Genomic DNA, 22714 nt, shown 5'->3' on the forward strand with positions numbered 1-22714 from the left:
CTGATCTTTTAAAAAAATATATAAATAAAATTATCCAAAATTGAAATTTTAAAGGTATGATCACTAGGATTACAAAATACAAAAGAAAATATAATTATCAGAATTAGAAAATATATTTAGATATTATTTTGAATTGTATATCAACTTTTTTTTTTTTTTTTTAATGGTAATATCTACTATTGATTAGTACAACAATTCAACACATTTTGTACTAATCAATAAATTTATTTTTTGAATTTAACAAATTTCAGAAACAATTAAGCAAGGTTCTTTTATGTGACAATGCAAATTCATTCATTAATTCATCAAGATAAACCTTCGTGAAAAATATAAGATGATTCAATATACTTAGGACTATATAATTTAGTAGATTTGTCATGTAAGAGCACACATAATGGCTTTTCTATAAGAGCATTTCTCCTCATTTTCGAAGGCTTTTTTTATCGTTCATTGATAAAAATTCATCCATAGTGGTGCAATTTTTGAATTGTATATTTTTAATTGAAAATTGAATATGTCCCGTGGAATCGAGGCACAAGTGACGGACATCTCTTTTTTCGTTTTTTTTTTCACAGTTTCTTCATTGCTTCCCTCTCTTTGCATTTTTGTCTTCTCTTCTTCTCCAAATTCATCTCACTTTTTTATTATTCCGTAAAGAATAATCTGATGATATAGGGAATGAATTTATAACCGTTAAATCATAGATTGAAATTCAGCATTAGATTCGGCCGGGAGTTTATTTTCTAAAAATTAAAAGAACACATTATATATATATATATATATTCGTAACTTGTTTTCTTTATATAATTTCTCAAATTGTTTATAACACAAATATCGCATCCAACTAATGCAAATTCACAATAAACAAAACCACATCAAAAGAGAGCTTAATTCTCTCTGTATATATCATAGGATCTCTCTTCACTTCGTCAAATTTATTATCACTTTTCTTTTTAATCTGTTCACAAATTTATCTAATTACTAATTTTGGCAAAGCCACCAAATCAACATTTAATTATTACATTTAATTCAACACTTATTTACAACAAATACCACTAACTTTATTACATTCTTTTTTTCATTTACTTTATTTTTTAACTAAATTTTTAAAAATACAACTATCTATCACTTTTTCAATAAAATATTCATTTTTTTTAATTCTCGTGTTGAGCCCAAATAAATTAATTTTAGTGGCAGGAGTGAGTACTACTTAAAATTAATGTCGCATTTTACGTTTAGCGACTTATCTTACTCGGACAACAGGAACCCTGCGTCGACCCGCTATAGCCTCTTTCATTCGCGCCATCTCAACCAAAAGCTCTTCTATTTTCTGCAACACACAACCACTTATCACTGCAACATTACAAAATCGCCGCAAACTATAGCAGTTACTGATATATTCAATCTCAGTACAAAATGTATTTTTTATTTAAATTAAATATTAATTAATATAATATTATATTGGTTAATTTTAATATAAAATAAAAATTTTTGAAAAATACTAGTAAATGAATGAAACAAGGAAAAGTTTTTCGATAAATTGAATAGATAATTTTTTTTATATATTATATTTAAAAATGATCTTAATATTAAAAAATATAAATTTTAAAATATTTTATTATTTTATTATAAATAAAAAATATATATATGTAAAAAAACAGATATAAATTTGATAAATCATTCTTCTTCTATTTTTTAACGAATTATCTATTTTCTATTTTGTTAGTCTCATAATAAAAAATATCTATTTCTATTTTTAATAAATACTAATATTACAAATATTTTTTCAATTTATAATATATAATATATTACACAAATTTTTATAATTTATAATATTAATTTAGTTATTTTACTTTTATTTTTATTACATATAAATATAATAATAATATTTAAATAAATAGATAAATATGAGATGGACCAAGTATTTCGTGTTAGTTGTTAAGAAGTTCAAACCTTGTCTTTTTCTTTTACAAGAGCTAAAAGGCTCTTGTTGCTGCTTTCCAACTCCACTCGTCTCCGCCGCCACGTCATCACTCGTTTCCGCCGCCGCAGACACAAAACCACCAACACCGCCGCCGCAACTCCACCCGCGGCGCAAGCAGCCGACAAGTATCCGACTTTATTCCAACCGACATATTCCCTAAACCTGCCGGCAATGATTCCCAGAATCCCATCGCCAAAACGCGCCCTTCTCGATCCATCATCATCACCGTCGGATTGCGAAGGTGGATTAACCAACGGCTCCGATTTAATATCAGCCTGCCGAGGATTAATAGGCAAGTCCTCGTGCTTTCCCGGCGGTAAAGCCGCCGACGATTCGCCGTAGAAGTCGTCTTTAACGGCCACCGCCGGTGACTCTTCGTCGTTGCTGAAAAATTTAGCTGTGACGGCAGAAAATGGAGACTGAACATCTTCCCATCCGGGCAGCTCTTCAGAAACACGGTCAGTTTCCATAGGTATTTGAAGATGTATCCATTCAGTTCATCGTTATCTTTACTATGAGGTTATGATTGGACAGGCGAATTAAAAGATCTCCATGTCGGGATATTTTTCCTGGCAATTATAAATATCTTCCGACAGGTGGAAAGAGCAAAAACATGTCAGCAGAATGAAGCCCAGCAGGTATGTATCCATGGTGAAAGTGATGCCATGGATGAAATAGTTAATCAAGAATCTAATCAACGGTCAGATTTGATTCGGGACTTGGAGTCCCGGGTTCTTGGAAGAGTTTCACCTGGAGTGCGAACTTGATTAATGGCATATGGGCTGGATAGGTCACTAAAATACATACAAATGGTTTGCCAGTCTACGTCTTCGATCAGAGGTGTCGAGCCCCTTCGAATCGTGGAAAATCGGCTCCAAAATTCGTGTGAAGAATTCCTGAAATTGGTGTATTCTTTGCCTTCTTCACACTCTTAATCTTCGATTCTTCTCTGTTTGTTCGCTTTTTTTGTGCTTTTTGTCGCTAGCTGGAGCGTGATCTCAATTCATTTGTTACGAGCTCTGTTTCGGTGAGGGCTTCGTGCTGCGATAGTCCTATTCGCAGATTCTGAATCGTTGCTAGACAGATTATCGTGTTTCTATGGGTGAATTCAATTTGTATTTCCTGGTCGTTGCCGGAATTTGATATTGGGAAGGGTATTGTGGATTCGGCGTACAGTGTCCTGGTTTCCGGAGGTGTGTATGTATGAGTCCTTCGTGTTTGATTTAGATCTGAGTGTCATATCCCCCAAAATTTTATTGATACTGAGATTGGAATGCGATGGATTTCGTGACATCGATTCGGTTCGTTTGATTAATCTCAGTCGGTGGTCTTTGTTGGGGAGAGTAGAATTGTTGAAAATGGAATCACCGAGCGGGATGCGACTCAACTCGAATGCATTCAATCGAGAGATAGACGAGGGAAGCAAACGGTTGGAGATTGAACATTTCGAACTAGAGACGTCTGGGCATGATATTCCCTCTGATCACCATTTTCATTCCATGAGTGCTCTAGAAATTTTGAGGGAAACCGTCAGGATTCTCCGGTACAATTCATCAGGGTTTATGGCAATTGCTGCAGTGTTAATTTGTCCTGTTTCAGCTGTATTTCTGACCAATGTCTTGGTTGATCAATCTCTAGTGAAGAGGCTGACATTGAGGCTGTTGCTAGTTGCAAAATCCGGCGGACTTCCTCTAAAGCCCTTTGTCAAACAATCGTGTCTGAAATTGTCGGAGACATTTGTTTCATTTGGAATGTGCTTCCCATTGTTCATTACATTGTTACTTTTGTCGAAGGCTGCCGTGGTTCATTCAGTCGACTGTAGTTACTCAAGGAAGAAGTTCGATGCATCCAAGTGTTACGCTGTTATTCTGAAGGTATGGAGGCGGATTGTGTACACATATTTGTGGGCTAGTTTGACGATCTCTGGTTGCGTCACTCTGTTCCTCGTCTTCCTCATCATAATCAGCGCCATTGTATCAATCTTGGGGTTCCCAGAGGACTTGATTATCTATCCTGCTGTGGCAGCAGGATTGATATTCTCCATCATCATAGGAAATGCTGTTATTATTTGCAACACTGCTGTTGTGATATCTGTTCTTGAGGATGTCTCGGGGCCAACAGCATTGCTAAGGTCTAGTTTGCTGATTAGGGGACAGACCCAAGTTGGGCTCTTGATATTCCTTGGATCGACACTAGGAATGGCGCTCATAGAAGGGCTTTTTGAGCATCGGGTAAAGACACTCAGCTACGGAGATGGCTCTTCCAGGATATGGGAAGGGCCTCTTCTCGTGGTGATGTATTCGTTCATTGTGCTGATCGACTCAATGATGAGTGCAGTTTTCTACTTCAGCTGTAAATCATACCGTCTAGAATCTGCATATGAAGAAAGGGAAAGCGAAACCGCCTTGGAAGCCTAGACTATTCAATCAGACCCACCATTATCATCAAGATACCGTTCATGGCGTAGGAAGAATTCTACAGGAAGGATCACAAACCTACGTTGCTTATGCAGTTTTGCAGAGGGACCAATATAAAGTACTCAGCCAGTTTATCAATAAGTTCGATATACCTGAGGAAGGCAGCAGCTGGATCTTTCCTGAAGATTGTAATTTCTACAACTATACTTTCTACCAAAAGTTTTGTGAAAGTAATGTCACACTCCTGATTTCAATTCCTCTCTTCAATAGAGTTTCAATTGAATTTTACTCTTTGTTTCTCTGTGCAATAGTTGATCTTTTTACTGCGGTAACTCCCGATAGATTCTAGAATACACTCCTGTGAGTCAGATGCAATATGAATCCATTGCAAAGAAAACTATACAGCGTGTTTGAATGGATAGGTATTAGGTAGGACTGAGTGAAGTTTCTACTTATCATCTATAAAAAATAAATGAAGATAGCTATTGCTGTTGACCCAAAACTTGGACCTTTTCCATCTTACTAAACACTAAATTTTCTGCAACCTTTACTTCTTTAAATCTAGCCTTAATTCTTCTCTGATTCCAATCTTTTACAGGGTTCCTAATCTTCTTTAACCATGTCAGCCAGTAAGCCAACCCTCTGGGGATTATTATCTGACACTTATGTTGTGATTAGATCTCATTTCCTCCATTTTCTGGTCCTAGCAGCCTTCTTCATCTTCCCCAGCTCCATTCTATCCATCATTTACCCCCTTTTTGTGCCCCAAGCTCCATCTAATCTCAGTTTGCATCAATCCCTCTTGTTCACTACCCCTTCAGAGCTTCATGATGAGATCCCTCCAACTGGTGACTTCCAGTTCCTTATTCCATTTCTTTTTGGGCTTGTTGAAACACTCTTCTATCTATGTGCTATAGCTTCTATCACCTACAGCACTTTTGGTAGCTTAAACGGCAAGCCCTTGAAGCTTATTCTTTCACTGAAATCAGTTCTGGTTTCATTCCTCCCTCTTCTTGCAACCACCGTTGTTCTTCAATTAATTTATGTATTGATAGTTATTGCTTTTGTTATTCTTGCCTTATTGTCGTACAATGCGATTTCACTGATGGGATTCGTCATGGACTATGACACTGGATATTTTCTTGCCTTTGTTATGTTGCTGTCTGCTCTGCTTGTCTTGGCAATACTTTACTTGCAGGTGAAGTGGTTTCTTGCAACAGTCGTCGTGGTACTGGAATCCAAATGGGGTTTCGAGCCATTGAAAAGAAGCACATATTTGGTGAAGGGGATGAAAGGGATGGTGCTTTCGACGATTTTAGTGCTTGCAACTCCTAGTTTTCTGCTGTCATTTGGTTTCTACAGATTGATAACCTCCATGAGTGCAGGTGGAATCAGTTGGAGCTATGCAGTGTTGGCTACTCTCTTTTCAGTCATTGCAACTATGTTGCAACTATTTGATGTGGCTGCAATAACAGTTATGTATGCTTATTGCAAAGCTTGGCATGGCGAAGACACATCTATGATCGACGAGGAATTGGGAATGGGCTACGCTAAACTGTCTGCCAATTGATCGAAAGCTACTTATCCTGTCAATGTTGTAAAAATTTGAGTACTTTGTGATCTTGTAATATTACTACCCTGTTGCTCTTTTTGCTGTTAAATAGCCTGTCCGAAAGCCTCTGTTTGTGATACGGAAATAAAAGATGTTTGAAGTGGTGAGGTTTGAGTAATTTGGTTCTCTCTATGCTTTTCTTTGTAAAGTATGTTGGAATTTCTCAGGAATTACACTATACGGAATTCAGATAAAATAAAATAAAATTAATAAATCTAATATGATTTTATTAGCTTTAATTCAAATTTACAAATTAATTGAGGATTTTGTATTATTTAAATTTATAAGACAATCAAAATGGGTAAAATTTCTGCCGTTATTTTATGAATTTAGGGTTTAAATTTGAATTAAAATCTTAATATATATCACTTATTATTAAGATATTGTTTATGTAATAAGAGATTCGCCTTTACTTCAATACATTTAAACCCATCAAATATTAATAGATAAAATATAATAAAATTTCCAGTAGATAAAATATAATAAAATTTCCAGGCAGAACTTGTAGCCACGAAATGATAGGTACAAATCCACCTCCCACACATAGTTAGCTATGTTCAAACTGGCGAGGCTTCCAGGTCTACCTTTCGCACATAATTAGCCTTGTGTGCCTTATTTTTGCAGAATATGAAATTTGATCAGAGATTAATCCAATACACACTTTCGATAACAGTTGCCGATTTCCACCAAATTAAAATAATAAGGTAGAATCAAGCTGAGGTATCAAATATCAATCCTTAGTCCACATAAATTTACAGGACAAGAGACCACAGGAAATGGTAACAAGTGACACCAGATTTCAGACATGCCAAAGATCGTTAAAGTTACAAAAGCCAGTCCACAAAAGAATCACCAACCAGCCAAAGTAGAGCTTCGCAATCCTTCCTAATCAACGTCGGAATCCCGAAAAACATCGCAACAAATGAAAAAATCCCGAGAATCTAGCTTCAATGCTTCCTATAGCTCGACGACGATGATGCAAACGGCGGAATGGATCTTGAGATCGTTCTATCCGCCTCGGCGCCAAATAACAGGTTACTCCAGTTACTCGATCTGTGCAGAATTCTCGTCGGTATCTGATCGCTATCTTCCCCGCCCGACGCTTCGTATCCGTCACTAGTCGATCTTGATAAAGGAATGTCCTGTGCAGGAGGACCTGACAGCCCGACGAATCTACTTGCTTCGTCGGTTCTCAACGACGAGACGCAAACGTCGGGAGAATCCAAGCTACTCTCGGGCGACGACGGAATGATCCCGCCCAAAACCGGGACGCCTCGGCTTGCTCCGAAAGTGCTCGACGATGTCCCGGTGACGATACGACGATCGATACCGTTTTGTGGGTCTAAGTTCGGGAGCGTCGACAGAGGCACATCCGCGGGTAGGCGAATCCGCCTGCTCCAACGTTTTTTATTGCTGTCGGGCCTCGCGCTTATCCTCCGACTGCTGCTGCCGAAACTGCTGTCCGTTTCGTGGCTTTCGATGTTGTAAGAAGGTTCATGCCTCGCGACTGGGCGTAAGATCTTCGACTTCTTTCTCGCCTCCGCAGCAGCCTTCGAGACATCCTCGGTGTTCAGACGCGCCAACATCCACGGGCTGATCTTTACCGCTGCGGGATTCTTCTTCTTCATTTGTTCGTCGACAGCTGACCGTTTCCCGCGTGAGCTAACCGAGCCGTTGTCAGGAGGTACGACATCAAACTGCAAGACACGACAACCCTGTATTCAGACATCGAGAAAAAAACAAATTGGCGAAATGTACGATCTGTCTACCTGATCTTCGACAAACAAACGCGGCGGCGTGCACCACGCTCCGCGATGAAACGTGTTGAAAGAACTCGCGCTGCTTAATCCGGTGATGGAGCTAACCGGCGACATCTGAGGACTTTGCTGACATCCGGCACCTTGTTGCTCTTGTTCCCTAAGTGCTATAATGTAATCGTACGTGCTGATTCCCTGTCGTAATGTTTATTTTCTTCTTCATAACGATTCATTCCTATATATCGAATCAACGAAAAATTTACAGGCAAACAATACTGCAACTAACCTTCTTGATCAGAAGTATATGGAAGAAGAAGAGCTGACAGAGAGGCAGAGTCGCGATCATGGCCAAAATGGTACACACTGCCTGTGACAATCGAAAAATTATCGTTTTACCGAAGCAGCACAAATCCAAGTTACGTTAATCAACGAGGAAGACGATACTCACAACGACGATCACAAAAGGAACGATCGTGAAACTGCTGCCTAATTTCGAGCTTATATCGGTCTCAAATTGCTTCCTCTCAAGAAAACATAGGATAAGCACGAGGATCCCGGTCGACCATTGAATTATAAGCTGTAATCTCAAGTTAATTGTACACAAACGACGTATTAACCGGGTCGAATCGTATTGTAGAGGATGACATTTGTTTGGGCTTACCAAGAGAAGAGCAGAAACCATGAGTGTAAAAAACTTTCGATAGTTCCGTCTACCGATGCAATTGTTCAGCCACTGCAAAACACATTTACAAAGGATGAGAATCATCTTAGAGACGAACAACAAAAGATCGATTAACATAAATCATTACATACCCTGCAATGATGATCGAAACGATCGACACACTTGTCGCATACCCTACAATGCTTGCTGTACTTATACACCTGCAAAAATGGCTTCTTGATCTACGATCGAATTCAGAACTCCATAATCTATAAAGATGCATCAACAAACCTCAACTTCACATAAACTACAGTAGAACATCCCGTCTTCACTATGCTGATCGGATGCCTCGTCGTGCGAGTCGCAAATGTAGGCACAAGGCAGCAACGCGACCATGGCCGGAAAACATGTTCGTTTGTGCGACGACGGGTTATTCTTTTCGGGTTCGTCCCTACATTCGATTGCTGATTCGGTATCTCCTCTTCCTTTACCATTAGCCCCCTCTTCGTTCGCTGATTCTCCACCACATTTCGCCATATTAATTTTACTACGCTCCTCGCCAGCTCCAATTTTAGCGTATTTCTTCGATTTGAATACTCCAGGATCCGCCGGATCAGAAGCAGCACACCAAATGTAAAGACCAAAGGCACTTACAAGCTGTGGAAACAGCAATAGTAGGATAAAATTACAGAGGTAAATATTGCATTCACAAGTCACTTATTTACCCATCAATTCAGAGATTGGGTAAATATTATCAAGAACTAGAAACATAACATCTGTTCTACATTCCAAAACAAATTTATCAAATTTCTAGTTAAAAATTCCCATAGAAGTCTCAATCTCCTTAACAAAGACTGTAATTGCAGATGTGGTTTAAAGAAGTCAAATTTCAAGATCTGATTAAAGCCCAGATTGATGTACGAAACAAGAGGGGTAAAAAAAAAATGTTATCTTTCGAAGAAGAATGGGGAATTTTCTAAGGATAAACTTGTGGCTCTATTTGTAAAGACTTGGAAGGTTAGAAGATAAGCCACATTTAGACATGGAATTGGAGAAGGAGACAGAGTAATAAAATGCAAGTAAAAGACACAAAATCATGGAGAATCAACAAGACAGTAAAATTGCAAAGCAGGGGAAATTAAAGAGGGGATGAATACTTAAGATAAGAGTGGAAATTGTGCTCACAAGAGGAGTATAAATCGCCATTACTATCCATTGGAACAGCTGCTTTCCCACAAAAGGAGCAAAGAAAACATAGAAAGCAAACCCCAATGCTAGAAACACAGCCACAGCTACCACCTGCACACATAAACATACAACATATATATATATATATATCGAGAGAGAGAGAGAGAGAGAGAGAGAGAGATGTGAAACAACAGATACCTGGAGTGGATGGTAAGGAAGCTCCCATCCGTGCTTTCTCATTTTGTTTGAGCTGATAGAAAGTTGCAAACAAGAAAATGCTTTGAAGATAAAATGGGGGCAAAGAATACAGAGAAAGAATGAACTTTGTTTGACTTCTTCCCAGCTCCACTCTCACTGCCAATTTCCCCCATTTTCAGGGCAGAATTGGGGCCAAGATTTTTCACTGTAGAAGCCGCCAGGGGAATCTCGCGAGCTCATTTCCATGGCGCCTGACCAGTAGTAATCCCAACAGACAAGAGAAAGAAAAGAGAGAGAGAAATGGAACACTGCCCCAAGAAAAGTTCAAACTAAAAAAAAAAAAAACCCTACAAATTGAGGGAATGGTGGATGGTGGGAACCTTTTTCTGGTTCACTCAACAATCCAAGTAAACCCTTTATTTGCTTGTTCAGAGTCAATCAATCACACCCCACCAAAGGACACGCAGATACACACATTGATGGTTTTGGCAGAGAGCAAATTGAAGAAAATGGGGGAGAAATTAAAATGGGGTTTGGCAGATAGATTGGAGAGGTTTTCTATATTCTTGATTCTTGAATGTTTTTCTCGAACAGGGGTTTGGTTGAATCGGGCCAAGATCTGTGTGTAAGCCGAGGAGGAACAGTAAGAGGAAGAGGAAGAAGAGAGGGAGAGGGAAAGGTCAGGGGCAGTGCTGGATGCGTAACATAATCTTGCTTTCTATGCCTGTAATTAATTACCTCGGGTCCTTGGCAACCTACCTTTCACTTTTCATATATATTTTTATATATAAATATTTATTTTTCTCACTCCTGTTTCTTTGCTTTGCCCTCTTTCCATCCGCCATGAAAGAAAATCAACATCATTCGCCACACAGGGACAGGGTCAGTGACAGGCCAGAGCTACTGCTCCCAGTTGTACCCAAACCCTTTTTAATCCTCTCTCTCTTTCTCTATTTCTCTCTCTTACTTTTTAACTGTTCGAGTAGCAGCAGCAGTCAGCAGATAGAGAGGGGAAGAGAAATTACCTCCCAAGAAGGAACGGGATAAGTAACATCTGCACCGTCCGATATTTGTGGTCACCACAGATCCAACGGTGGAGATTTATCTGGTGTTCGAGTCCCTGGAGTTCTCATGAATTGCGCCAAAACAGTGTCGCTTATCAGAAGAGGATCCGATCCACGCTGGTAGATAATAAATTAATTATGATTAAGATATATGAAATAATAAACCAAAATTTATAATTAGAAAAATAATCCAATATAGCTTCAAACATATATGAATTATTTTTTTATGTAATAAAAAATAATCGAGGAAGGACGTATTCTTTTGGCAGTTTCTTGTCAGATAACATCGTGCTCGGTGACTATGTTGATTTTAATTTTAATTTAATTTAATTTCCACCGCATCAAGTCAAAAGGCTATACTATTAAATATTCCTACATGTAATTTTTGTTTCCTTTATTGATTTAATTTATGCGTAACAAATTCCCATTGAATTAATTATGGCTATTCTTAAATTATTTATTAGCGTTACGTAAATAGAAATGACCATTAATTATTGGACATAAACATGTGACGTAGAAATAACTAATGTATTCACAGAGCCAAGAAATTCCCTTTGTTTGATTATTGCAGAGAGATTCGAGTTTCTGCGCTAAATTCCAAATGAAAAGACAAAATCGCCCCCCGCATTTCAATTCAATTTTGACAGTTCAGCGTATTTTGACTTGGCCTGTAGACAAGGGCAGAGATGGATTATTATAATTGCTACTTTCAAAATTGAAGTTTTTTTAATAGAATTTCTCATATAGTTTTTTGTGTTTTTGTTTTGATTTGTGTTTGAAATTTCAAATTTAAATAATGTTTTATTTAAAAATTACTATATATTTTTAGTGTCAAAAGTACGGCTACATAATGTATATTTTAATTTGAAATAAAAAACCAAACAAAGTATTATATATTTCCTCGCTTCACAGTCAATATAGTATTAATTTTTTTTATCATTTTTTATGGTTATAAATAATACAAATATATTTATATTTTATCTCAAATTGCTGATATGTTATAAATTTATTTTACAATATATTTGTTATGTTTGAAGGTATTTTAATTAAAATACTCTTATACACCATGCATTATATATAAAATTTAAATATTTTTTTTATTCAAATGTAGATGAATGGGTTACTATCACTATTTTGCATTTAGTTTGTCCTTTTTAGGCATGGAAAAAAAAAAGACATATGAAACATGGTCCATTGCTCATTATTTTACAATGAATGCACAATTTTTTTATCACTCTATGAATAACCTTGGCATGTGTTGTGGACATGTAATTATTATTATTATTACCATTATATTCTTAAAATGAGTGATTTTGTTATTTGTGTTATTATTGTTATTATTTTTTTGTGTTTTTGTATTTTTTTTATTATTATATTCCCTCTATCCCATAAATATAGTCTTAATTGAGTTAGACACGAGATTTAAGAAATATTGATATTATATTGGTAGTTGGTAAAAAATATTAATAAAATATTTTTTTTACTTTTGTGAGTGTATTAGTGTAAAAGTAGTGACAATTGTGTAATAAAAATGAAAAATTAGGGATAGTTTTACGATGATATGATTATTTATGGAAATAAGACTATTGTTTTGGAACGAACAAATATGGTAAAGAAAACTATTGTATTGGAACGGAAGGAGTATGTATTATGTATTAGTGAAGTATATATTTTTCAAAATATGAACATAAAAATAAAGGGGGTACTTGTATTGATTTGTAAGATTAATGACACACATTCAACAACTATAGAGGTGCTAAATTTATTACGGATTTATTTAATATTCTAAAATGAAAAGGCAAAATAATTCCAATATTATTATTGATTAGAACTTTATTGAAATTTTATATTGAGGGACCCATTTATTAAAACCCTCGAATGAGATTAATTAAGAGTGAAATTTACTATATTCGAAGGGAAACAAAGTATAAAAATCTCATATTCAATAAAATAAAAAATGAAAAATAATATATATATATATATAAATGCACCCAAATAAAATTTACATAATAATAAAGCACAAGGGTGGATATAATCCCACGCCAACTTTTTCTAAATATATAAATATATATTTAGAAATAAATATATAAACACTTTATTAAAAAAATATATTAATGAGTAAAATATATCACATAAATTTTATTCTTACAGAAAACAGTGTATATATACACAATTTTTAATAAAAAAATATATAAATTATACCATGAAATTTATACATAAAGTAGTGAATAGATTTTAAATTAAAACACATGTAAGTCAGACTTTTATTTAATTTTTAAAATTTTTATTTTTATTTTTCCCCATACAATACCACATACACATACATATACACATACACATGTGACTATACATTCATATTGCTTTTATTGCAACCTGCTCTCTATTCACCAACTCAATTTATTGCCATTTATTCTTGACTCATTTATAATTTCATATTTGATTTATATCTTATTTATTATGAATTTTCAAAACTGTGCAGAATACAGAAATTATTAAAAAGAAGAAAAGTGGAATAAAAATTATGATGCTTTACAATTGTGGTTGCTTCATTGACCTACACAATCATTTACCCAACAATTTTCTCTTTTCTTTTTTATTATAATTTTTTTTAAAATAATATTTAATTTATTTTTTATCCTCATCTTTTAACTATTCTTATTTGGCCTTTTGATTTATTGATTAATAAATTTTTTATATTTGTCCATTTTCGTCCCACTATTTGGAAGATGTCTTACAATAAATTATGGCCCAATGGGTTTGTTATTTTGCTTTTTATGGGTCTCTTTGACATGTCCACAGCCCATTCTAGGCCCAAATAATAATAGAGAAAAAAAAAAAAAAAAATCTTTAGTGGGACTATTTCTAATATATTTCCTATATATATATAAATATAATTGTTTACTTGCCCACTTACTTAATGACATAATAATGAGGTTAGTACCTAAAAAAATAAATAAATAAAAATCACAAATAATTGAGAAGAGAAAACATGAAGAAAGAAAAAGGAAGCACCATTAATCTATTTGTTAGTGCCTTATGGTCTAAATTTTGGGGGACAATTGGTTGTTTGGATACCATTTTTTATACACTTTTGATTATCATATATTTTTAAATTTCAATTATAAGATTTTTATTTTTTTGGTTATTCACCAAACACACACACAGACACAGTTCCATTCTTCTTTCTGTTCAATAACCAAATTTATGCTTCCATTGTGCCAATAATGACAAGGACTACTAAACCAATGCACTAACAATCCCTATCCCACCAAAAATAATACTAAAAGTTTCTGTCTTTTTGCAATATCCCAATCTCTTTATTTCAATATTTATTATATACTACAAGACAAGGATAAAAGAGGAGACTTTATATCTTCTTATTATTTTATTTTAATTTTTTGTCCTTTTGGATTGTATTCATATTATAAATCCATAACAACATATGTGCTTACTTGAATTTTAGATTATTTTGATGTACTATTATTCTTATTATTTTTATTTTTTTTTTAGTGGGAGTTCACTGTCACTTTGTAGGCTGAAAGATAAATTTTAATCAGAATGATTTCTTTTGAATTGATGATGGTTTGCAGTGTTTGATGTCACACCTAATTCTTCTTGATATATATATATATATATATACATATTGTGTTATTATTGTTAATTTTTTATTTAATAATGTAAGTATGTATTCTTCAAATAGGTAGGTAGAGAAGTGGAGAAAAAGAGCATCACATTAATTCAAACCATAAGTGCATTTTTGCTGCCCCAAACCAAACAATTCTTTACTAAAAACCCTAAAATAATAATAAAATAATAATAAAAAAGAAGTCTTAATTTTAATCTGATGATGTGGGATAAACTTGTAATAATTGTTAGGTCGTGTAATCGAAAAAAATTAATTTATTACTTTGTTATTATAAAAGATAGTAATTAAGCATTTTATAGTAAAAAAATTGGAAGCCATAATCTTCACTCCGTTTTTCTTTTTTTTTTTTTTTTTTTCAAGAATTTTTTGCAATTAGACTTGGGGGATTTTCGTTCTTTCTGCTCCACTTCATACACTTTCTTGTTGCATTAAGCTACTTGGTGCTTCAATCATTGGAAGCCCTTTTTTTGGTATTCTTATAATCATGGAAATGCTATTAAAATAATCACCCATTTCTTCTAACCCAGTTTACTTTTAGTTCTTAATATTAAAATTTTTTTAATGGGTTTCTTGGGTGATTCTGGTGGGTGTGTAGTGGTTATTTATTTAGTCAAAAATCAGGCCGTGTGTAATGGGTTCTTGAATGACCTTATTTTCTGCTATAAATGCACCTATCTTCAATTCCATTCGCTTTAATCTTATGGTTTGGTAATAAGCTTTGAAGCCTGTCTGATCACTTCGTATCGTCTTTTCCATTTTTAAGGTATCTGGAAAATCGAATCGCTAAATATTCAATTTATCTGCAAGATTGGTGTTTTCTTCGTTTTAGTAATAATTCTTGAATTCTTGAATTTTATTACATGTCTCTGTAATTAATAATTTCGACATCCATTTGAATGTTTGTGTATGTGTATTATGGTATTATCAGATTCTTGATTTTTATGGCTGTTGCAGATGATCTTCGACGCCATTAAGGTTGCTGTTTAGCTGTCGATCGATAATGGGAGGGTGTGTCTCGAGGCCAAACAAGAAGCTAAAAGCTAAGGCTAAGTGCTTCTACAAATCGTGCCACCTTCGCCGGAGAATCGCCCCCTCGAGCCCATTTGCAGCCCCTCCCGACATTCGATTTTCTTGCCAAGAACACGTGTCCGAACAAAGCCAGTCAGGTCTGTTGGTTAATTCTATTATAAATAAATAAATAATTTGTATCTCTTTAAATTAAATTATTTTTTTATTTATTTATTTTTTTAAGTAAAATGATCATTTAACAGAGTCGATATTGATTGATTGACTCAATTCATTCGATGATTTTACAATTGATTGCATCATAGTTTCATTACACTTACATATGTGCATTGCTTTCGGCAGAAACGTTGCAGGACGAGCAATGGTTCGACTCGCATAGTGTCCTAAACTCCGACTGCGACGACGACTTCATCAGCATCGCCGGAGGTACTTTTCGCGCCGATGCCAAACACCTTTGTTCGAGTTTGGAGAAATGTGAATAGGAAAAAATTAAATGAAAAAAAATAAAAAATTATATAATATGATAATAATATTTTGAATAAAAAAATAATAATAAGTATTTAATTTAATATTTTTAAATAAAAAATTTGATGAATAGTAAAAATAAATTTTTTTTTCTAAACAAACACACCCTTAATTTGAAATGAATAATGTGTTGTTGCTTAATTCCAATCTAAAAATAAAACAAACAACATATTAAGAAATATATGTTTGTTGTAGTAATAAACTACTGTCTCATAACAAAGTATTCATTTTTCCATTTTAGTCTGTCCCTATTCAATTTTTTAATAACTGTACTATCTACGTTACAAATATCTTTACAATTTACAATATATTACACAAATTTCATTGTCTTTATATCACATATACTAATAAGATTATTTTAGTCATTTATATTTTATTCCTACTATATCTCAATATAATATTAATATTTCTAAAACTACGTGCAAAAAGCAAATGAACATTTATATTTTAATAACTGTCGATTTATATCTTATTTGTTGTCGGTATATACTATGTCGATATTATGCAACTACAATTAGTCATTACAACGTCCGATGTTCTTCAGACAGCGTCGCCTCTCTCGATGTCCCCACGGATTGCTCGACTAACATTAACATCTCTAGACACATTTCATGTTCCTCCAAGAGGTATTCGGACAATCCGAGAGCCGGGACAATGCTCAAGCCGTCAGTGGAAGAAATTCGAGGCCACGGCTATTGGTGCCCCGTCGCGCCTTCTGTCTTTAAGCTGCGCGGAGAAAATTATTTCCGGCAAGCATTTATTACAAGCCTTTGTTCATGTCTATCCTCGATTCGATGCATCACTAACTCATAAAACTTTTTCTTGTTTTTTTTGAACAGGGACAAAAAGAAACTCCCCGCTGCGAATTTCTCGCCATACGTACCTATAGGCATCGATTTATTTTCCTGTCCCCGGAAAATAAACCACATTGCGCAGCACGTCGAGCTTCCCTGTCTTAAATCGCACCCGGAAGTTCCCTCGTTGCTGATCATCAATATTCAGGTACGATGTTTAATGTCTGCGCCACTTATTGATGATGTTTGATGACTTTGAGGTATGATCGAGAAAACTTTCCTGTCTGTATCTTTAGCTTCCGGCTTATCCAGCTTCGATGTTCCCCGGGAACAATGACGGCGAAGGTATGAGCCTTGTGGTGTATTTTAAGGTATCGGATGATTTTGACCAAGTTATTTCTCCGGCGTTTTTGGACACTCTGAAGGTAATATTCAGACAAAGGGATGCTACATTGGTTGTTTCTGATGGCTTTCTTACAGTTTCTGTTCATGTTTTTTTCGTCGGCTGCAGAGGTTTACGGAGAATGAGATGGAAACCACGAAAGTGTTCGGAAGGGAGACTGTGGTTGCTTACAGGGAGAGGCTGAAAATTATGGTTAATCCGGTGAATCCCGACGAGCTTGGATTGAGCTCTGCCGAAAAAAAGCTCGTGCAGGCGTACAAGGATAAGCCGGTGCTGTCGCGGCCGCAACATGCTTTTTTTAAGGTATATTTTGCGCGCCAACGGATCATCTTTTTCGATTATCATTGTCTTAACTCGCTGAAAGAATATACTACCTCCATCCGACTCTAAAAGTTTCGTTTATTTTTTACGTATTAATATTTGAATATTAATTATTATATCAAAACGTAGTAAAAAATAAGAAAAAATTACAAAATATTTTCATTAGTATCTTATAATACTAATAGAAAGATATTTGTACAAAAAATTATACAAATATAATGATATTTTTAATATTAGGTACAATGAAACAAAAAGGTAAATGTAACCCTTAAAGACGAACGAAAGAAGTATAATATGTGGTTTTATGCGTTAGTTTAACTTTTTAAAAATGTACTATTGACTTAAATTTTTAGGTACAACGATAATTTAATTTAACATAACTAAGCATTTCATCGAAAAGTTTTGCTGGCTTTCAGGGGTCGAATTACTTTGAGATCGATCTTGACGTGCATCGGTTTAGCTATATATCAAGGAAAGGATTCGAAGCACTACGGGGACGGCTCAAACAAGGGATACTTGATCTTGGATTGACTATTCAGGTAACGATTGCTCGGTTATAAAACATAATATTTTCTTATCACGATATTAAATGACAATTTTACCTAAAAACTTAAAAACGAATAATTAATTAACTATTATATATATAGTCTTACAACGCATAGTAAGTGATTTTTATTTTTATTTTTATTTTTCGGACAACTGCTGCAGGCTCAGAGTCCCGAGGAGCTACCGGAGAAAGTTTTGTGTTGCGTGAGATTGCTCGGGATCGATTTTGTGAACGTAGGTGAAATTCCAGCACTTGTCACGACTCCGGGTGGTGATGAATGAATAGTTTTATATCTATCGAGTTGAGTAAGTTTGATTCGACTTCGAGATTGTGTTGTTTTTTCGAAAACAACTAATAATATGAGAAGTTGATTGTAAGAAAAAAACAAGGTTACTCGTCTAAGATGTATCCCCATCTTTGTGCTAAATAACATCATTCTTTAATCTCATCTCAATTCTATAGCATCAGACATTCATTATTCTACTTACATGCATATATGCTCAATACATAATAAATAAACAAATAGTAATATATAAATTATATTAATATAGTACAAATGTAATGCAAAGTAACTGTATATGCATGTTACAATAGTTCACGTATATTATCATTGATCTTAGCATATATTGCATGTCAGCGTAGCACAAACATACAATACATCGTTTAGGTTAATACATTTGTCATTAATCAAAGGGTTATATTTTATTAGTTAGTGAGAGTGTACAATTATTTATTTGATATTTTAAAAATGAGATATACAAAAGTAATATAAAAATTATTTTGAATTGAAAAAAATAATAAAAAAAAGGTATAATAACGTAACATATGAACACAAAGCTTTTTATACTCCCTCCGTCTCATATCTATATATTAATTTGTTTTTTGCATAGAATTTTAAAAATATTAATATTATATTGGGATAAACTAAAAATAAAAGTAAAAAGACTAAATTAATTCTATTAGTATTGTATGATATAAAGGTAATAACATTTGTGTAATATATTATAAATTGGAAGGGTATTTGTAATGTTAGGTAGATAGTAAAATTACTTATAAAAAAAAATGAAAAAAATAGATAAATACTTAGATTGTTCTATGCGTTTCTTTCATTAAATAATTTGTTTATTTGGGCTTAGCCCAGTAAAATTGTACGGATGGGCCCAATAAGGTAGGCCCAGTTATTTTAGAGTCGTGGCATCGTAACCACGTTTTTATGGAATTTCATAAAACGGGCGAGGGGACAAAAGGCGTGGGGATTTTGGAACTCCGGGAGCTTTTTATTCTGATAATGGTGGAGTGTAGATTAGACTAAAATATTCTTCCGGTGGAGCTCTGCAGTGGTACTGGTGGCTGGCGATTGGATCGTGTTGGAGGTCAATGGATCAATATAAGCAATCGGATGCGACCGCCGCTGCCTCCGTCGATGTGTTACCTACCCGGCCGCTCCGTTGCATCGTCAAGCTCGGTGAGGGCGTATTGTTGTTGAACTTGTTGTGTGTCTTCTCGATTTGGTCAGTTCAGTTTTATACATTAAAATAGTATATCTGCCGAGCCTCTCAGTGCGTGGATATGGCTGCTGAACTTCAGCTGTTTTTCGCTGGCCTTTTTAAGCTGTTACGTGGTTGTGTTCTTCTCCGTGGAGTTTTGGAGTTGTTTGAATTCTGCGATTGAAATCTGTCATTCGAGTGGCTCTAAACTGCCTTGAGAGGAAGCTGAAAATTCCGCAAATTGTGATATAGCATTGTTAATTAAGAGTGTGGATTTAAATTACGGCTACGTTTTGTTTTGTGATTTTAGGAGAATGATTGAAAATCTCTCCTTTTGTTTTTGCTTCTTTGGCTGCAAACTAACTATTAATTTTTTGAATAAGGATGGTTTGTTTGGATGTGTTCTTAAAAATGAGACCAAGAAAAAGGAGGATTTTCTACACGGGGGAAATTAAACATTTTCATTTTGTGCTTTACCATGAAGAGAAGGGAAAATCAAAGAAAAACAGAAGATTGGTTATCTTTCTGATGGATCATTCAGGCTGTGTATTTGTTTCTGGAATGCAGGTGGCGCTGCAATTACATGTAAAAATGAGTTAGAGACAATTAATGAGGACAACCTTAATGTAGTTTCATCACAGTTAAGGGAAGCAATGATTAGGGGAAGTTGCCATGGAATGGATTGGAGCAGAAAGCCTGGATCTTCAGACACCCCATCTGTTCCCGATAATTTTGATGATCAGTTATCGTCGGACTCCAAAAATTTTATAGTCGTTCATGGTGCAGGTTGACATTTAATTTCTTTTCCTTTACTCTTGAGTTTTTTCCTTCTCTTTGGATAGTGATGATCAATATTGAATGTATTGTGTTAGTTTATTGAAAGTAAAACACTATCGATACTGATTTCACCAATATCTAATAGTATTGGGATTCCTCAATTTTCTGTATTAATAGTCCCTTTTGGAGCAATTTTTCTCTTTTTTTTGGTTTTTGATCAGAAAAAAGCCATATCAAAGAATGAAAGTTATATATGTGATCCCCAGCAATGTTCAGAACCTATATGACTAATGATGATTGTCTTCAGGTTCTTTTGGCCATTTCCAAGCCAGCAAGTCGGGGGTCCATAAGGGTGGTTTGAGCCGACCTCTTGTCAAGGCTGGTTTTGTCGCTACACGAATATCTGTAAGAACTAAACGAAGCTTTCATTCAACCGCCCATGTTTATGCTTATCATTTTGAGCATCTACTTTGAAAAACCATTTTCTGCCTACTGTTACATGTTTTGTTTCAGCATTCCTCTAATTTGGTAGGATCATATAAGACCTTATCATATTGATGTGTTCTTAGGTTCTTAAGAAACAATTTGCTATGTTAATTTTACCTTATGACAACTTTAAGATTTATGCCAGTTTTACTGTAGAGTCATGAGTTGCTGCTTGTTTTTACTCGGCACGGAGCACATATTATAGGCATGACGTCTTATTTACAGTGGTATTTATCGTAAGTTAGTTCCATTTTTTATTTCAGGTTACATCCCTTAATCTTGAAATTGTCAGGGCACTAGCAAAAGGTATGAACTATTACATATTATATATCTATTTTGATTACAAGGCCTCTAAATTTTGCTGATATTGTTTTAATATCGTCTTCATACAGAAGGCATTCCTTCTATTGGAATGTCTCCATTTTCATGTGGCTGGTCGACTTGTGAAAGAAATGTTAGAAGTCTTCCAGAGTACTAGTATTCATTTATGAAAAATACCTCATCTATTCAGCGTTGTCTGCTTCTGAAAAGTGGCTGTCTTAACCTTACAGCTATCTGAGGCAGATATATCGACTGTGATTAAAGCTCTTGACGCCGGTTTTGTACCGGTGAGTTTAAATCATCGACTCATGTAAAGATGAAAAGTGTATACAGTTGTTTTCGATTTCAAACCATTTTAGTTTGTTTTCTTATTCAGGTTCTACACGGAGATGCCGTGCTGGATCGTTCACAGGTACATACGCCATTCTTTTATTTAAAAAGATCCCATTATTTTACATTGCTGTATTTGTACACTTCTTTCGTTGGCATCTTCATCAGGGCTGTACCATATTAAGTGGAGACGTAATCATTCGTCTTCTGGCAGAACAAATGTGCCCCGACTATGTTGTTTTTCTTGTATCCTCCTCGACCTTCCGATTAATTTGCAAAGCTTTCAAATAAGAACATACTTGTTTCTTCTTTACACTGCTTCCACTAATAGACTGATGTTTTCGGGGTATATGACCGTCCACCATCCGATCCCGACGCCATACTTCTTAGGGAAATAGGTAAGTTTCTGATCGCCGAGCTTCTCAACGACTTAAAATCATATTCGCTGATTCAGCGACAATATGCAGCTGTGCACGACGACGGCAGCTGGTCTGTGCTGAAACCACAATTACTCGACGCAACCCGGCAAGGTTAGTATATAAGTAAATCTTGGATTCTGTAGTTGCATATTTCTTCACATATGAACAAATTCGAACTCTAGTTTGCAATTTGGGTGTTGTTTTGACTTTTTACGATGAAAAATAGCAATTTGATGTGATGTTTTTATACTTAGAGACTTTCGATGTCTGAACTATTTCCTACAGTCGAGATTACTGTGGCGTCGCACGACACAACTGGCGGAATGATCACCAAGATTACAGAAGCAGCCATGATTGCTAAACTGGGAATTGATGTCTACATTGTAAAGGTAGTTTTCGATTTTTGAAGTTGCTGATTTTTCCGGCGACGGATATGCTTATCGCTGTGACAATGCAGGCAGCGACAGAGCACTCGGCGCGGGCCCTGAAAGGGCAGCTGAGAGAAAACATGGCGGAGGATTGGCTCGGAACAGTCATCCGCCTTGTCAAATAGAGCCACTGGCTGCTCTTTGTGTTCTCAATCTTGTTTTTGTATTTTACTTAATTTACATGGAAAAATTTTAAAAATTTAAAAGGGATAGCCAACTGGGTCTATGAATCTGTTTCGAAAAATACAATTTTCATTAATAGATTGATTTTGTTTCACTGTGATTTGAGTGAGATAGTAAAGAATTAAACATTTGCTTAGGCA

At 35.1% G+C, this 22714-nt stretch overlaps 6 protein-coding genes across 10 annotated transcripts; 4 read left to right on the top strand and 2 right to left on the bottom strand.

Annotated features, from left to right (window-relative positions):
• Positions 1 to 606: 606 nt before the first annotated feature.
• On the bottom strand, positions 607 to 2454 carry LOC127245446 (uncharacterized). Its single transcript, XM_051266331.1, has 2 exons — positions 1954 to 2454; positions 607 to 1330 (listed from the first exon to the last, which is right to left on the bottom strand). The coding sequence occupies exons 1-2, from the start codon at positions 2452 to 2454 to the stop codon at positions 1244 to 1246; spliced, it is 588 nt and encodes a 195-aa protein (XP_051122288.1). The 3' UTR covers positions 607 to 1243.
• LOC127245445 (uncharacterized) lies at positions 2322 to 6131 on the top strand. 3 transcript variants are annotated; one of them, XM_051266327.1, is made up of 2 exons: positions 2322 to 2442; positions 2519 to 6131. In XM_051266327.1, exon 2 carries the CDS (start codon positions 3184 to 3186, stop codon positions 4399 to 4401), a length of 1218 nt encoding a protein of 405 aa, XP_051122284.1. In that variant the 5' UTR covers positions 2322 to 2442; positions 2519 to 3183; the 3' UTR covers positions 4402 to 6131. The 3 variants fall into 3 exon arrangements, with proteins under 3 accessions (XP_051122284.1, XP_051122285.1, XP_051122287.1); XM_051266328.1 differs by having other exon boundaries at positions 2329 to 2442; positions 2581 to 6131; XM_051266330.1 differs by lacking the exon at positions 2322 to 2442 and having other exon boundaries at positions 2586 to 3177; positions 3306 to 6131.
• Positions 5021 to 5971, top strand: LOC127245371 (uncharacterized). Its single transcript, XM_051266203.1, has one exon. It carries the CDS (start codon positions 5021 to 5023, stop codon positions 5969 to 5971), a length of 951 nt encoding a protein of 316 aa, XP_051122160.1.
• A 527-nt stretch (positions 6132 to 6658) lies between the features above and the next one.
• LOC127245527 (probable protein S-acyltransferase 22) lies at positions 6659 to 10572 on the bottom strand. 2 transcript variants are annotated; one of them, XM_051266478.1, is made up of 9 exons: positions 9818 to 10569; positions 9617 to 9730; positions 8723 to 9088; positions 8584 to 8652; positions 8432 to 8503; positions 8219 to 8347; positions 8057 to 8137; positions 7783 to 7965; positions 6659 to 7710 (listed from the first exon to the last, which is right to left on the bottom strand). In XM_051266478.1, exons 1-9 carry the CDS (start codon positions 9857 to 9859, stop codon positions 6961 to 6963), a joined length of 1806 nt encoding a protein of 601 aa, XP_051122435.1. In that variant the 5' UTR covers positions 9860 to 10569; the 3' UTR covers positions 6659 to 6960. The 2 variants fall into 2 exon arrangements, with proteins under 2 accessions (XP_051122435.1, XP_051122434.1); XM_051266477.1 differs by having other exon boundaries at positions 8219 to 8503; positions 9818 to 10572.
• Positions 10573 to 15164: 4592 nt separating this feature from the next.
• Positions 15165 to 18587, top strand: LOC127245528 (uncharacterized). Its single transcript, XM_051266479.1, has 9 exons — positions 15165 to 15290; positions 15482 to 15693; positions 15896 to 15979; positions 16623 to 16827; positions 16918 to 17080; positions 17169 to 17297; positions 17384 to 17578; positions 18013 to 18135; positions 18305 to 18587. Exons 2-9 carry the CDS (start codon positions 15528 to 15530, stop codon positions 18422 to 18424), a joined length of 1185 nt encoding a protein of 394 aa, XP_051122436.1. The 5' UTR covers positions 15165 to 15290; positions 15482 to 15527; the 3' UTR covers positions 18425 to 18587.
• Positions 18588 to 19375: 788 nt separating this feature from the next.
• LOC127245317 (isopentenyl phosphate kinase) lies at positions 19376 to 22674 on the top strand. Of its 2 annotated transcripts, none has more exons than XM_051266139.1 (12): positions 19376 to 19608; positions 20198 to 20416; positions 20715 to 20812; positions 21157 to 21199; positions 21289 to 21347; positions 21445 to 21501; positions 21591 to 21626; positions 21713 to 21790; positions 21876 to 21942; positions 22012 to 22074; positions 22249 to 22352; positions 22421 to 22674. In XM_051266139.1, the coding sequence occupies exons 1-12, from the start codon at positions 19521 to 19523 to the stop codon at positions 22514 to 22516; spliced, it is 1008 nt and encodes a 335-aa protein (XP_051122096.1). In that variant the 5' UTR covers positions 19376 to 19520; the 3' UTR covers positions 22517 to 22674. The 2 variants fall into 2 exon arrangements, with proteins under 2 accessions (XP_051122096.1, XP_051122095.1); XM_051266138.1 differs by having other exon boundaries at positions 19377 to 19608; positions 21286 to 21347.
• The last annotated feature ends 40 nt before the right edge of the window (positions 22675 to 22714 follow it).

This window comes from Andrographis paniculata, unplaced genomic scaffold (assembly GCF_009805555.1).
Source record: "Andrographis paniculata isolate CXL003 unplaced genomic scaffold, ASM980555v1 Contig22END, whole genome shotgun sequence".
Classification (NCBI taxonomy): domain Eukaryota; kingdom Viridiplantae; phylum Streptophyta; class Magnoliopsida; order Lamiales; family Acanthaceae; genus Andrographis; species Andrographis paniculata.

What these genes read in the sequence shown, in the direction of transcription:
- LOC127245446 (XM_051266331.1), bottom strand. Translation starts at nt 2,454, where the DNA reads ATGGAAACTGACCGTGTTTCTGAAGAGCTGCCCGGATGGGAAGATGTT. An exon ending in TTGTAAAAGAAAAAGACAAG is followed by an intron (nt 1,331 to 1,953) that starts GTTTGAACTTCT and finishes TGTGTGTTGCAG; the next exon opens with AAAATAGAAGAGCTTTTGGT.
- LOC127245445 (XM_051266327.1), top strand. Translation starts at nt 3,184, where the DNA reads ATGTATGAGTCCTTCGTGTTTGATTTAGATCTGAGTGTCATATCCCCC.
- LOC127245371 (XM_051266203.1), top strand. Translation starts at nt 5,021, where the DNA reads ATGTCAGCCAGTAAGCCAACCCTCTGGGGATTATTATCTGACACTTAT.
- LOC127245527 (XM_051266477.1), bottom strand. Translation starts at nt 9,859, where the DNA reads ATGAGAAAGCACGGATGGGAGCTTCCTTACCATCCACTCCAG. An exon ending in GTTTCGATCATCATTGCAGG is followed by an intron (nt 8,504 to 8,583) that starts GTATGTAATGAT and finishes TGTGTTTTGCAG; the next exon opens with TGGCTGAACAATTGCATCGG. An exon ending in GTTTGTTTGTCGAAGATCAG is followed by an intron (nt 7,711 to 7,782) that starts GTAGACAGATCG and finishes CGTGTCTTGCAG; the next exon opens with TTTGATGTCGTACCTCCTGA.
- LOC127245528 (XM_051266479.1), top strand. Translation starts at nt 15,528, where the DNA reads ATGGGAGGGTGTGTCTCGAGGCCAAACAAGAAGCTAAAAGCTAAGGCT. An exon ending in TGCTGATCATCAATATTCAG is followed by an intron (nt 17,081 to 17,168) that starts GTACGATGTTTA and finishes CTGTATCTTTAG; the next exon opens with CTTCCGGCTTATCCAGCTTC. An exon ending in CGCAACATGCTTTTTTTAAG is followed by an intron (nt 17,579 to 18,012) that starts GTATATTTTGCG and finishes GCTGGCTTTCAG; the next exon opens with GGGTCGAATTACTTTGAGAT.
- LOC127245317 (XM_051266138.1), top strand. Translation starts at nt 19,521, where the DNA reads ATGGATCAATATAAGCAATCGGATGCGACCGCCGCTGCCTCCGTCGAT. An exon ending in CCGACTATGTTGTTTTTCTT is followed by an intron (nt 21,791 to 21,875) that starts GTATCCTCCTCG and finishes TTCCACTAATAG; the next exon opens with ACTGATGTTTTCGGGGTATA. An exon ending in TTGATGTCTACATTGTAAAG is followed by an intron (nt 22,353 to 22,420) that starts GTAGTTTTCGAT and finishes GTGACAATGCAG; the next exon opens with GCAGCGACAGAGCACTCGGC.